The 12,733-nt window shown below is 48.7% G+C and overlaps 4 protein-coding genes and 1 non-coding gene across 5 annotated transcripts; 3 read left to right on the top strand and 2 right to left on the bottom strand.

The window, feature by feature from the left end:
* Positions 1-1,163: 1,163 nt before the first annotated feature.
* On the top strand, positions 1,164-6,205 carry ASPWEDRAFT_50486 (uncharacterized protein; the record flags this gene model as incomplete). The annotated part of the gene is made up of 6 exons (XM_040837450.1): positions 1,164-4,348; positions 4,406-4,748; positions 4,806-5,194; positions 5,253-5,359; positions 5,422-5,804; positions 5,882-6,205. The coding sequence occupies 6 exons, from the start codon at positions 1,164-1,166 to the stop codon at positions 6,203-6,205; spliced, it is 4,731 nt and encodes a 1,576-aa protein (XP_040690908.1).
* Positions 6,206-6,908: 703 nt separating this feature from the next.
* ASPWEDRAFT_108674 (mRNA splicing protein SYF1) lies at positions 6,909-9,676 on the bottom strand (the record flags this gene model as incomplete). The annotated part of the gene is made up of 5 exons (XM_040828011.1): positions 6,909-7,200; positions 7,259-9,270; positions 9,351-9,404; positions 9,428-9,577; positions 9,635-9,676. 5 exons carry the CDS (start codon positions 9,674-9,676, stop codon positions 6,909-6,911), a joined length of 2,550 nt encoding a protein of 849 aa, XP_040690909.1.
* Positions 9,677-10,018: 342 nt separating this feature from the next.
* Positions 10,019-11,206, top strand: ASPWEDRAFT_170722 (H(+)-transporting V1 sector ATPase subunit D; the record flags this gene model as incomplete). Its single annotated transcript, XM_040830666.1, has 8 exons — positions 10,019-10,033; positions 10,098-10,210; positions 10,275-10,285; positions 10,337-10,662; positions 10,712-10,760; positions 10,817-10,826; positions 10,890-10,930; positions 10,983-11,206. The coding sequence occupies 8 exons, from the start codon at positions 10,019-10,021 to the stop codon at positions 11,204-11,206; spliced, it is 789 nt and encodes a 262-aa protein (XP_040690910.1).
* A 236-nt stretch (positions 11,207-11,442) lies between these two features.
* ASPWEDRAFT_106918 (U1A/U2B'/SNF family RNA-binding protein) lies at positions 11,443-12,255 on the bottom strand (the record flags this gene model as incomplete). The annotated part of the gene is made up of 2 exons (XM_040827846.1): positions 11,443-11,837; positions 11,949-12,255. Coding segments are annotated over 2 exons (702 nt in total), but the record flags the coding sequence as incomplete, so codon positions are not given.
* Positions 12,256-12,649: 394 nt separating this feature from the next.
* Positions 12,650-12,720, top strand: ASPWEDRAFT_t90. Its single transcript has one exon. It is a non-coding gene; the product is annotated as a tRNA-Gly (tRNA).
* Positions 12,721-12,733: the final 13 nt, after the last annotated feature.

A 12,733-nucleotide genomic window follows, 5' to 3' on the forward strand; every position in this document is an offset into this window, starting at 1 on the left:
AGACGCGTTGCGCATTGGCTTTTCGAGGGGTTTTGGAGTCGGTCTGTTTGTCTGATCACCACCACAACAACAACCGTAATAATAGATCAGAATTAATTATTTTTCCGATAGAATAATCTCCATAAGCTTCTTCTAGGATATCCGGTGAAGATCTCCATCCGAGCACAGCAGTAGTCGATGCAGGGTTTGAGAAGTGAGATTGTTTTTTTGTCGGGGGCAACCGGCGCGGGGGAGAGAGAGAGATTACTGCTATAGAGACCAGAATAATAGTGGGATAGTTACAGAAGAGTGACACAGGGCAGGAATGGGAATGGCTAGTATTGATATAAGAATAGAATCGAAGACAAAGTGGATAAGATGAATCTGGATCTGAGGGGATCGACTGGTCTAAATCCAATGATTCTGGTTTGTTTTGTTGTCATCGCAGCCTGACATTTTGGCCTTACACGTGTCTGAGAATTATGTATACAGAGTATGAAATATATAATATAAATCAAATATAAAACATCGAATATGAATATTAAATCGATCATAGATGATGATAGAACAAAGAATAAATGCAAGGAAGTGAAACTGTCTTTGATGTCTGATTTGAATGTCATTGTGTGGAGCAATAGTCGTACGGTAGAGCAACTCTAAGTCTAGTAACGGAGTATCCATCTCTTTAATTCTACTGTGGATATCATTTTTTAGAAGTATTTGTATTATTGATGTTATCAATTTATTATATCTTATATTCTATCTTTCTATCCGTCTTGATTTTTGTTTTATATTGTTCTTATAATGATGTTGATTGATAACTGCTGCATCATGACATGCATAACCACAACACATCCACTTATTCTTATTCTTATTCTTATCCTCTCTACCAAATACTCCATACTCCATCTCTATAGTAACTATTATTTATCTCCTTGCCTGAAGTTATAAAGTCAATTAAAATGACTCGTCCATAAATCCATATAATACCGTATGTATGTATCGTATGTACAATACAGTATGGTAAAGGCGGTCGGGCGGGGAACCCACGCTAGCCGTATTCGGCAACTGGCGACGGCAGAAGACCAGCTGTTGTTAATCGTTTCTCGCGATGCTTCGATTCCCCGATCTTCATCGATGCTCTTCCCAGGGCTCGTCTTGTGCCATTCCCTTCTCCTCTCGCCATGTCGTCTGCCTCCTTGCCCATCGCGGTCGACCCGGTGGCTCTTGTGACTACAGAATGTATCACCGTCACCTCTTCTATGCGCAAACATGCCCGTTGGGCTCACTCGTCCGTCTCCGCCATCCTCGGCGGCGGGAACGGTGCCTCCAGAGTCTACGATCGTGATACTTCGGCGCCTCCCAGTCCGCGAAATGGCCCCGTCTCTTCCAAGTCGTCCAAGTCCCGACTGCTTGCCGTCGATGACGACCATGCTCTCGCCAATCGTTGGGGTTTGCGAGGGAAGAAGGGAAAGAGCATGCAGGACAACCCCCTAATCTCCGCTTTCACACGCCTACGTAGCGATCTCAAGGGTTGCAAAGATATCACGACCTTTGATACGCCTGCCCTGCTTCATCCCTTTCTCCAGGTTGTGCGCTCCTCCTCCACCTCGGCCACCATCACTTCCCTTGCCCTAGTCGCCATCACCAAGTTCTTTTCCTATAATATCATCAATCGCGATTCCCCACGCCTCTCTATGGCCATGCAGCTCCTGTCCGCCGCTATCACCCATTGTCGATTCGAAGCCAGTGACTCTTCCGCTGATGAGATTGTTCTCTTGAGAATTTTGAAATTAATGGAGGGGATGCTGTCTCGGCCAGAGGGCGATCTCCTCGGGGACGAGAGTGTCTGTGAAATGATGGAAACGGGTCTCAGCATGTGCTGTCAGGTTCGTCTGTCAGAGGTTCTGCGGAGGTCCGCCGAGATGGCCATGGTCAAGATGTGTCAAGTTATCTTTATGCGATTGTCCCATTTGGAAGTTACGCCGCCTACCGAGTCCGAGTCGTCCAACGAGAAGAAAGAAAGCGTACCGTCTGACTTGAGGATGGACCCGTCTGTCAATGGAACTACAGTGACCTCACAACATCAGTCCGCCATGGGCTCCGACACAGCGGTCCCAGAGAGCGAGCGCGGGAGTCGGGATGAGACACCTGAATCAACAGTCAATGGCACCGCCGTTGCCGCTCCCCCAAATCCCCAGGACGACCTCGGCGAAGAGGTCACACCGTATGCTTTACCCTCCATCCGAGAACTCTTTCGGGTTCTCATCGACCTGTTGGATCCCCACAACCGCCAACACACTGACACCATGAGAGTTATGGCGTTAAGAATCATTGATGTTGCTCTGGAAGTCGCTGGTCCGTCCATTGCTAAACACCCCAGTTTGGCTATCCTGGCCAAGGATGATCTATGTCGACATCTCTTCCAGCTAGTCCGCTCGGAAAACATAGCGATCTTGACCGGGTCTTTGAGAGTAACGGGAACACTGTTGATGACTTGCCGCCCTATCCTCAAGCTTCAGCAGGAGCTCTATCTGTCGTATTTGGTCGCTTGCCTCCATCCTCGGGTAGAAATACCAAGAGAGCGTGGTATCGATCCGGCCCTTTACGATGGAGTGCCCCAGGCGCCGAAATTGGTCAAGCCCCCTCCATCGCAAACCAGCAGTGGACGATCTACCCCAGTTCCTGTCAAGGATCGCCAAAAGCTTGGTCTGGAGGGGGGTTCTCGGAAACCAGAAACTCGGGAAGCGATGGTAGAAAGCATCGGCGTGCTGGCGCGTATCCCAAGTTTTATGCTTGAGCTCTTCATCAACTACGACTGCGAGGCTGACAGATCTGACCTGTGCGAGGACATGGTCGGTCTACTATCCCGCAACGCATTCCCGGACTCGGCGACATGGAGCACAACAAACGTTCCCCCGTTGTGTTTGGATGCCCTTTTGTCCTACATTCAATCCATCTATGATAGACTTGATGATGAGCCAAGCCTTGAAGGATTTCCTTCCCGCGAGGATCTGAGAAACCAACGCAGAACCAAGAAAATCATCGTTCATGGCGCCCAAAAGTTCAATGAGAACCCCAAGTCGGGCATTGCGTATCTCACCTCGCAAGGCATTATTGAAAACCCAGACGACCCTGCCGTGGTTGCCCGCTTTTTGAAAGGGACAACCCGGTTATCCAAGAAGGTCCTCGGAGAATATCTCTCCAAGAAATCCAATGAGCACCTTTTGGATGCGTTTGTCGATCTTTTCGACTTCTCGGGCAAGAATGTCATCGACGCCTTGAGAGACCTCCTTGGTTCTTTCCGCTTGCCCGGAGAGTCGGCTCTAATTGAAAGAATTGTAACGACATTTTCCACACAATATGTTGATAAAGCACAGCCAGAGGGAATTGCCGACAAAGACGCACTTTTCGTCTTGACGTACGGTATTATCATGCTGAATACTGACATGTACAACCCTAATATAAGACCACAAAACCGCATGACCTACACGGATTTCGCAAGGAATTTACGTGGTGTAAACGCCGGAGGTGATTTCACGCCCGAATTCCTCCAGGAAATCTACGACTCCATTAAACAGAATGAGATTATTTTGCCGGATGAGCATGAAAACCAGCACGCTTTTGATTATGCGTGGCGGGAGCTATTGCTCAAGTCATCTTCTGCTGGAGAGCTCGTGACTGGGGAGACTAACGCCTTCGATTCGGAAATGTTCGAAGCTACCTGGAAACCTGTGATCGCGACTCTTTCCTATGTGTTCATGTCCGCTTCAGATGACGCCGTGTACTCTCGAGTTGTGATGGGATTCGATCAGTGCGCCCAGATTGCTGCGCGGTACGGCTTGACTGAAGCATTTGACCGTATCGTTTTCTGTCTCTCTTCTATCAGCACTCTTGCTACTGAAAAGCCACCGAGTACTTCCCTCAACACCGAAGTGCAGGCTGGGCAGAGGAGCGTAATGGTAAGCGAGTTGGCTGTAAAATTCGGAAGGGATTTCAGAGCCCAGCTAGCCACAGTGGTTCTCTTCCGAATTCTGGCGGGCAATGAGTCTGTGGTCAAGCAGGGCTGGAAGCACGTTATTCAGATTCTCAGCAATCTATTTATCAACTCCCTCATCCCGCCGTTCGATAGCACGCTTACTTCTGAGCTCGACATACCCCCAATCCCGCTACAGCCCCCGTCGCAAGTGGTGGACCGTGATGGTCGTGCAGGAGTAGAAACAGGCCTGTTGTCAGCGTTCACATCATATCTTTCAAGCTATGCTGCCGATGATCCTCCTGAGCCATCGGACGAAGAACTTGACAATACCCTTTGCACTGTGGATTGCGTCACGGCATGCTCTATCCAAGATGTCTTGAACAACATCAAGTAAGACTAGTCGTCTACCCTGGGGGTTTTTTTTAATCATACTAACAATTGCATTAGGTCTCTCCCTTTGGCGTCTGCTTCAGACTTGGTGGGGTCACTGTTGGCTCAATTGCCAGAGGAATCTGCACCAGCGGTCATTGTCGTGAAGCCCGAGCGGCCTGCTACCTCGAGGCCCCCCGGTGGCAAGGCTGGCCCGAATACGCCAAAATATGATCCGGGAATGATTTTCCTATTGGAGTTGGCCACAATTATTACCCTCCGGAACAACGAGACTTTGGAAACCCTTGGCGAGACTCTTTCTACCTCTTTGCAGACATTTGTCCGTGATGCCAAGAATATCCACTCTCTGGCCCTGTCCCGTATTATCTATTACTTACTCAATCTGCTGCGGCTGAGCCATGTATGCACTGCCTCCATTATCTGCTATTCTAGAGCAAGAAAAGCTGACAGTTTTCAGGACCAATCTTTCATGCGGGTACCTGTTATTCTCCATGGAATATCCAGTTTTGACCAAGATGTCCTGGAGAGTGTGGCTATACCTACGGTCAATGGTCTCTCACGATGTGTCACTAACCCAGGGCTATTGCGGAACGAGATTACCATCTCGCCAGATTTCTGGTCGGTATTGCAGAGCTTGCACCATCATGCGGAAGCCGGGCCCCTGGTGTTCGAGCTTCTTCAAACCATTGTAGATTCCTCTCCCCCTATCATTACCGCAGACAACTATGAGTCTGCTATTGCCCTTGCAAACGATTTCATCAGTGCTGGTAAAGTGGGGTCGATTGATGAGCGGCAGAGAGACGCTGTCTCCCGACGCTCTAAGGGCGTTAAGCAGCCAAAGCCGAGGTATGCATATAGTTTTTTCTCATATAGTACATCGACGAAGAGACTAATGAATGAGCAGTGAGAATCAGGTGGTTGTTCGTGGCGTGAAAGCAATTGGTCTTATTTACCATCTGACCCGACGGGTTCCGACTCTTATCAAGCAATCCCACCTAGAAGCGAATGAAGGTTCGTGCAGACCAATTTCCGTATATTGGGAGGCGCGTGTGCTAACAATATGTAACCAATAGCCTGGTCTGCTTATTGGTCACCTATATTCCATTCTTTAACATCCCAATGCATCAACCCTTGCCGAGACATCCGACACCATGCCATTTCCACACTGCAGCGGTCTCTTCTCTCGGCTGAGCTCATCGCGAGCGATGACAATGAGTGGACTGCCATTTTCGACCAAGTGCTTTTCCCGCTTGTGCTACGCTTGTTGAAGCCCGAAATCTACCACTCTGACCCACTCGGTATGAGCGAGACCCGGGTTCAGGCAGCGACTTTGGTTTGCAAGATCTTCCTTCGTTATTTGGATCAATTACCAAACCGGGATGGAATGCTGGATCTCTGGCTCAAGATCCTCGATATTCTCGACCGAATGATGAACAGTGGTCAGGGAGACAGTCTGGTAAGTATCAACTTTTATGAGCCTTATAGAAATTCCTTTCCGATATGTGAACACATCCAACTAACTGTAATTTACAGGCGGAGGCCATTCCTGAAAGTCTTAAAAATATCATGTTGGTCATGGCCGATGGAGGCTATTTGGTGCCCCCATCTCAGGATGCCAGCAAGGAGCCAATCTGGTCGGAGACCAAAAAACGCCTGGAACGATTCCTTCCCGACCTATTCCTGGAAATCTTCCCAGATGCAGCCAACGAAAAGTCCGCGCCAGTTTCTGTGATTTCATCTCCAAAACGGACATCCGCTGAAGTTCCGGTTGATGATGACACCAAACCCCAGGAGGAACAGCCAGCTGAGACCGAGACCGAGCCCGCTACTGAAAAGCCCACCACTCCTGATGCATGATAGAATTCTTTGGTTTTCATTTCTTTTCTATTAAGCACCCTTGGCATTTATGGCGTGGTTAGTTTTCTCAAAACACTTACATGTAAATATAATCAATTTATGTACCCCCCAAAAATGGGCGGATGATAAAAGAGTCCTTGATATACTTGGCATTGGCTCGGGTTTGTTGTTTGGTTTTTCTTTTTTGGCATATACACAAGTGCTACTTTTGTTTGCTTGTTACACATACGGATGCATGGAGGGGTAGGTTCATTTGAAGACTACAGCGTCTTTTATGATTGTGATATCCCATCTATACATACAGAAACGCCCATCTAGCGAAGGTATCGCACAGAATAGCAATATGAATGACCTGATAAAGCAACAAGACACAATGCGAAGCGAAGCGAACCAACAAAAGAAAAACAAGCAAGTGCCGTAGTTGTAGTTTCCAAAGTGATACATGCGAATCGATCTATGTATCAAAGAAGCAACAAAGATCGGGGGGATATAATAGCAACGAAAAAAAGCAAAAAAAGGTGGACAAGAGGGGAGCAAATGTTACAGTAGAGCTTCTTTATAAGGAGTGACGATTGGAGATGCGCGGAAATTCTTCCCCTCCTTTCTTTCTTTCCATTAAACAGACGAAAAAAACCGGCGAATCTCGAATAAAAATGACAACAGGCAGCAAGCAATCAAAAAGCTAGTAGTAGTATCAATATCACTATTCAGCGTCCATATCATCATCAAGGTCAATAGCATCAGGGTTAACAGGGGCCGACGGCTGTTGCTGCTCTTGGCCAGGGGGTGGTGGACGGTTGCCTCCCTCTGGGCCAGTGCTGGCAGCGACAAAGCCCACTGGAGCGCGTGCTTGACGTTCCAAGGCCGCCATGGCGTCTGCCTGTTCCTTGGACACATCCATGTCTTCTTCGCTCTCCTCCATTCCTCTCTCGCCATCTTGTGTACGTTGTTGACTGCGGGCGATTGCCTGGGATGCAATAAAGTTGACATCGGTACTATGATATTGTTAGTAACTGGTTGCATATGGGGCTATGAGAAATTAGGATTACATACTTGTATTGCGCTTGCACACTTCTCTTGATACGAAGCATCTCCTTGAAGGTGTCTTCGTTTCCGTGTTGCACTTCGAATGCCTCCCATTTCTGCCAGAATTCGGCGTTGGTTCGGGGGTCGCAAAACTGGGATGCGTGCCCGTAAATCGCACGTGCGCGGTCGATTTCGCCAAGACGTCTTTCCATCTCTGCGAATTTGAGACACATGAGCTTCGCTTCCTGGTCAGGCAGAGCGGAAATGGCCCGCTCGTAGATGGGTCTTGTGGAGGTCAAGCCGAAGTTCGAAGCGGATTTCGTAATGTAGAACTCGAACATCTCGAACCGGTCCTCGTCGGATACTGCGCGAGTAGCACGCTCGTAGATTCTCATCGCATGTCGTGCAAGACCACGTTCTTCTTCCAGGTTGCCATACATCAAGTAGAGAGGCTTGGCAAACTTGGGGGGGCAGCCATCCAAAGCCTGCTCAAAAAGGTCACGTAATCTCTCGATACCGATCTTCCGATCCACTGCTTTGGTTAAGTAAAGGTTCCAGAGCTCAAACGCAACCGGGTAGCTAAAGAGGTCCAGTCCACGCTCGTAAATCTTGAAAGAATCCTCATAATATTTGTGTTCCTCCATGAGATTGGCGTAGTTGACGACTGTTTGGGGAGTTGCGATGCGAAGTTCGAAGATTCTCTCGTAGACCCTCTTTGTCTCATCCAAGGACGCAACACTCTCGACCAAATCGACATAGAAACTCCAGAGTTTCCAGCTCTTATGAACTCGCTGCTGGGGGGAAAGTGTCTCATCGAAATAGTCCACCGAAGATTTCTTGGGCGCTTGTGTTGCCTTTGCCATGATCTCAACTGCCTTGTCGAAGTTCTCGCCTCGAAGTTCCATTTCCGCCCATTCACACCATGTTTCTGCCAATTCGGAAACGGCTTTGAACGGGACCTTCACGGCCTTATCGAATATGACTCTTGCTGTGTCCAAGTCTCCACCAGTCTCGTAGAACTTGGCATAATTGACCCAGAGCTCGGAAAACTTGCCATGGGCTTTCTTGGGGTTGATGGCTGCAATAGCGGCCGTATATGTTTGAACAACTTCGTGTTTGTTATCACCCCATAGAGCCACTCGCTTTTCCCATTCAATGACGTTGTGGGGGTTCTGCCTCAAGAGAACATCATTGACCAAGAAAGGTCGTCGGTCCATTAGCTGTTCAAATCTCATCATGCGAAGATCAAGGTCGAAATCGGCATCTTCGTCATCTTTGCCCTTCTCGGCTCGCACTGCTGCCGATTCCATCAGGCTTCCAATGATCGATTCCTCAAACTCGACGTACGAGTCGAAGACAAGTGTAAAGTCGCGAACGGTCATGACGGTAGTAATTCCCTCCTCGAAAACATCTCGTGCCTTTTCGAAGTTTCCCTTTGTAATCCAGTATGTGGCCAAGCCAGCCCATAACTTTCCTCGCTGATCCGCGAACCGATCAATTCCGCTTCGAAGAATGGCATCCACATCGATGCCAACTTGGGGGCCGGTTTCAATCTTCTTCGCTTTGGAGACGAGTAAGTCCACCATTTCGGTCCATAGTTGGAAATTACTCTTTCCCTCCTTCGACTGGAAACGTGGGTTGTCGAGGATATCCATATATCGCTTCACGGCTTCTGTATACTGGCCCATCTCAACGAGCAGTTCGATATATTCTTCAGCATTCTCCGGGTGAATCTGCATATACCGAGCCCAGATTTTCACGGCAGTTTGCCCAGAGGCAGAGCGCGCAAACGACTTGTAGAGTTTCCAAATCCGGTTGTGCTGGGTGACAGGTAGAGCTCGAAGTGCGCGATCAAAAGTCCGCCGAGTCTGTGTGACGAGGGGCTGTTGGAGCATGAAAGAGAGATACATTTCCCATATCCGTGGCATCTTGTTGAGAAGTATGAGAGCTCGTTCAAAGAGGGCGTTCACTTTTTGGTATTCGGCCCGGTATATAGTCGCATTGCGACCTCGAAGGTGATTCATTCTAAATTCAAGGTACTGGACGTAGTTAATAGCTGATCTGAGTGATATAGTCACTTGAGTGGCGGAAAAGAAAAAAGAAGAAAAAGTGAACGTACCAACTTCCACAGCTTGTAAGACCTTGGGAGCTGCCTGCAGGCGCGCTCCATAACCTAAAATAAAAGCAGTCAGCAACCCTCCCAGACAAATCAGAGCCAGAAAAGCTTACAAAGGCCTGCTCATAGAGAGTCCCATGCTGCTGTTTGTACTCGATGTAAGCAAGCCATGGCTTAATACTGCCAGAGTCTCGTAGAAGGTCTTGCTCGTATACGGTATCCTGATCGGCCTGTAATTGAGTCGCATGGTCAGTCCCAGGTCATCTGCCTAAATTTATAGCACTCACAATCAGGTAAAGATCCGGCCCAGAGGCCGACGTTCGGTCCATCTGTGCGTGTTGCCGGTGGGATCTCGGGGGCAGGAGTGTCCCTGGCATTTCGCCACTCACTGGAGCGGGATCGACTCACACGGACAGCACTAAAACAGAAGTAAAATGGGGTCGCATGAACGGGAGAGCTTTCTCGTCGCGTTGAAAAGATAGTCGCTGAGAGCCGCCAGAGATGAAGTCGGCGGGCGACACGTGACCTATGTCATGCCGCATCCAGGCGGGCACGGGCAGGTGGTCCGAGCTTCCGTGGTTATCGCCGCGTATCGTCATGCCAGGCCATACGATGCTGCCTCCTAGTGGTTCTTGAAGCTACGTTGGACATATACCGTTGATTTCGCAGCCATGTCGGGTGCCGTGGTGAGTTGTTGCAGTTTGCTTTCTGGTTGGAATGTTTTGTTGATGTGATGTGCTTTCTATCCAGGGCCGTGAAGCAGTCTTCCCGACTCGCCAGTCGTTGGGGTTGATGAAGGGTAAGCTGAAGGGTGCGGAAACCGGCCACAGCTTGTTGAAGAGGAAAAGTGAAGCTTTAACCAAGTATATTTTCTCTCATATGGTATTCAATTGACGATATCGTTTGCTAATACCTCTCAACAAACAGGCGTTTCCGAGGTATGGTTAGCTAGATCTCCCCGCATTGTCCAGTCTAACAATATGCGATAGAGATCACTCGCCGGATCGATGAAGCAAAACAGAAGATGGGGCGTGTCATGCAAATCGCCGCCTTCTCCCTTGCAGAAGTGAGATACGCTGTTGGAGGAGATATCGGCTATCAGATCCAAGAATCCGCCAAGCAGGCTCGATTCCGTGTACGGGCCAAGCAGGAGAACGTATCTGGTGTTTTCCTACCTCAGTTTGAGAGCTACACAGAAGACGGCATCAATGACTTTGGTTTGACCGGTCTCGGAAAGGGAGGTCAGCAAGTACAGCGCTGTCGGGAGACATACGCCAGAGCAGTCGAGACGTTGGTGGAGCTTGCCAGTTTGCAGGTATGGAAGTTATTGATGAGATTTTTACATTTCTAACTCTGCTATTTAGACTGCATTTGTTATTTTGGACGAAGTGATCAAGGTCGTCAACCGAAGAGGTAAGTTTTGGCTACATAGACCGGGTTTATTGCTTAGTTACTAACTCATGTCACAGTAAACGCGATGTAAGACACGTACCCCCTGACGTATATCCAAAAACCCATGGTAATCTAACTTCGCATCAACAGTGAGCATGTCATCATTCCCCGGACTGAAAACACCATCAAATGTCAGTATACTGTTGCCCTTGTTCATATTCCCATCAGCTAACATGCGTGTAGATATCAACTCGGAGCTCGACGAGCTCGACAGAGAAGAGTTCTATCGGCTCAAAAAGGTATCAAATAAGAAGCAGAGAGATACTGCTGCTGCAGACGCGGAGATTCTTGCCGCCAGACAGAAGGCAGCGGAGGAGCAACAAGATGGTGCTGCCACAGAGCCAGTGCCGGAAGTCGAAGCTCCAGATGTTCTTGGGGAGCAAGAAGATGCAGATGTCATTTTTTAGCCTTTTTCTTCTTTTTCTCTTGTTATGTAACTAGTGTGTTGTTTATATCATTCCCATGCTATTTTCATTTCCTTGTTTATCTTCTCGGGTTCTCTGTTACGAAATTACATTCAAGTATGGAAAGGCGAAGCGATTGCATCATGATCTCCAAATTCCAACAAAATATTCAGACAAACAACCTTCCAAACGCCAGTACAAGCTGTCCACAATGCCTAAAGCTACTACAGACAAACGGTTCACTGTCTCTGGTAAGTGACCCGAATGGGCTTGCCGTTGTCTCCCATGGGCAATCCCGAGGTGGCCTCCTTCGCGCTGATCGCTCCGGACTCGTTCTCGTACTCGACGAAAGCAATTCCTTTTCTTCCCGGCACCAGACGAACTTCCTGGAATCCCTCGAAGCGACCAAAGACCGACGTAAGCGTGTCCTGGTCTGCGGTGTCGGGCAGATCCCGCAAGAAAAGAATCTTGTTGGGGGGAAGGTATTCGTCGGGGATGACGGCTGCGGCAGCACCACTGGTCGGCTTGAGGCCTGCGCCTTTGGTTGTCTTTGCTGGACGGGCAGCATCGGCGGCTCCAGCGGGACGTTTAAGCTTCTTTTGAGCCTCGAGGGCCTCGTGGGCTTGTTTGCGTTCTGTAAGTAGGAGTTGTAGTTAGCAAATAAACCCACATCTCAGCAATCCCCCACGCGTATTGAATTGAATCAATGAATCCAATTGCAAAATAGGGAACGAGCAAAACGCACCCTTCTCAGCTAACCGCCTCCTCTTATGGGCCTCAAGCTCATCTGCACCTCCCTCCCGCATAACGGTGGCATCACTCCGTGTCTTCGCATAGTCAAGCACCATAGGCTTATCGAAAAGGTCGAACCCATTGATCTCATCAATGGCGCGGGTAGCAGATTCGACATTGTCAAAAACGACGAACGCTTGCCCCTTGGCCTTCAGGTTGGTTTTTGCGACGATCTCAACGACATTGCCATATTCAGAGAAGATCTCCTCGAGCGCTTCCTTGAGCTGATCGACCTTGATTCGTTCTTCGAGGTTCCGAACCTAATAATTCAAAAGGACGTCAGTTCAGTTCTCTCTTTGTCTCTCAAAAAGGCGCGATGAGGGGTTTCGGTGGGTGGGCTGGAAAGGCGAAAACATACATAGACTCTGCGGAGATGACAAGCTGGTTAGCCAAGGCGTTTTTGATTTTGGGGGGTGGTAAATGAATGAGGGGAAGTGTATTTTGTTAGACTTACGTAGAGTTTGGAGGTATACTCGTCGGTGTCACCCCTACTGTAGCCATGATTGCGACGACTGTGCTCTATCACGAGCTGATGTTCCGATCAACTGCCTGGGTCGTTCGGCGGAACTTCTGCGGGTTGAGATGTTGGAGCTGTCCGGAGCTGCGTGGTTTTGGGCTATGTTTTATTTATTCGTCGGAATATTACAACAAGAAGCATCATTGGTCTAGTGGTAGAATTCATCGTTGCCATCGATGAGGCCCGTGTTCGATTCACGGATGATGCATTTCTTTTTGTTT

This window comes from Aspergillus wentii (assembly GCF_001890725.1).
Source record: "Aspergillus wentii DTO 134E9 unplaced genomic scaffold ASPWEscaffold_3, whole genome shotgun sequence".
NCBI classification, from domain to species: domain Eukaryota; kingdom Fungi; phylum Ascomycota; class Eurotiomycetes; order Eurotiales; family Aspergillaceae; genus Aspergillus; species Aspergillus wentii.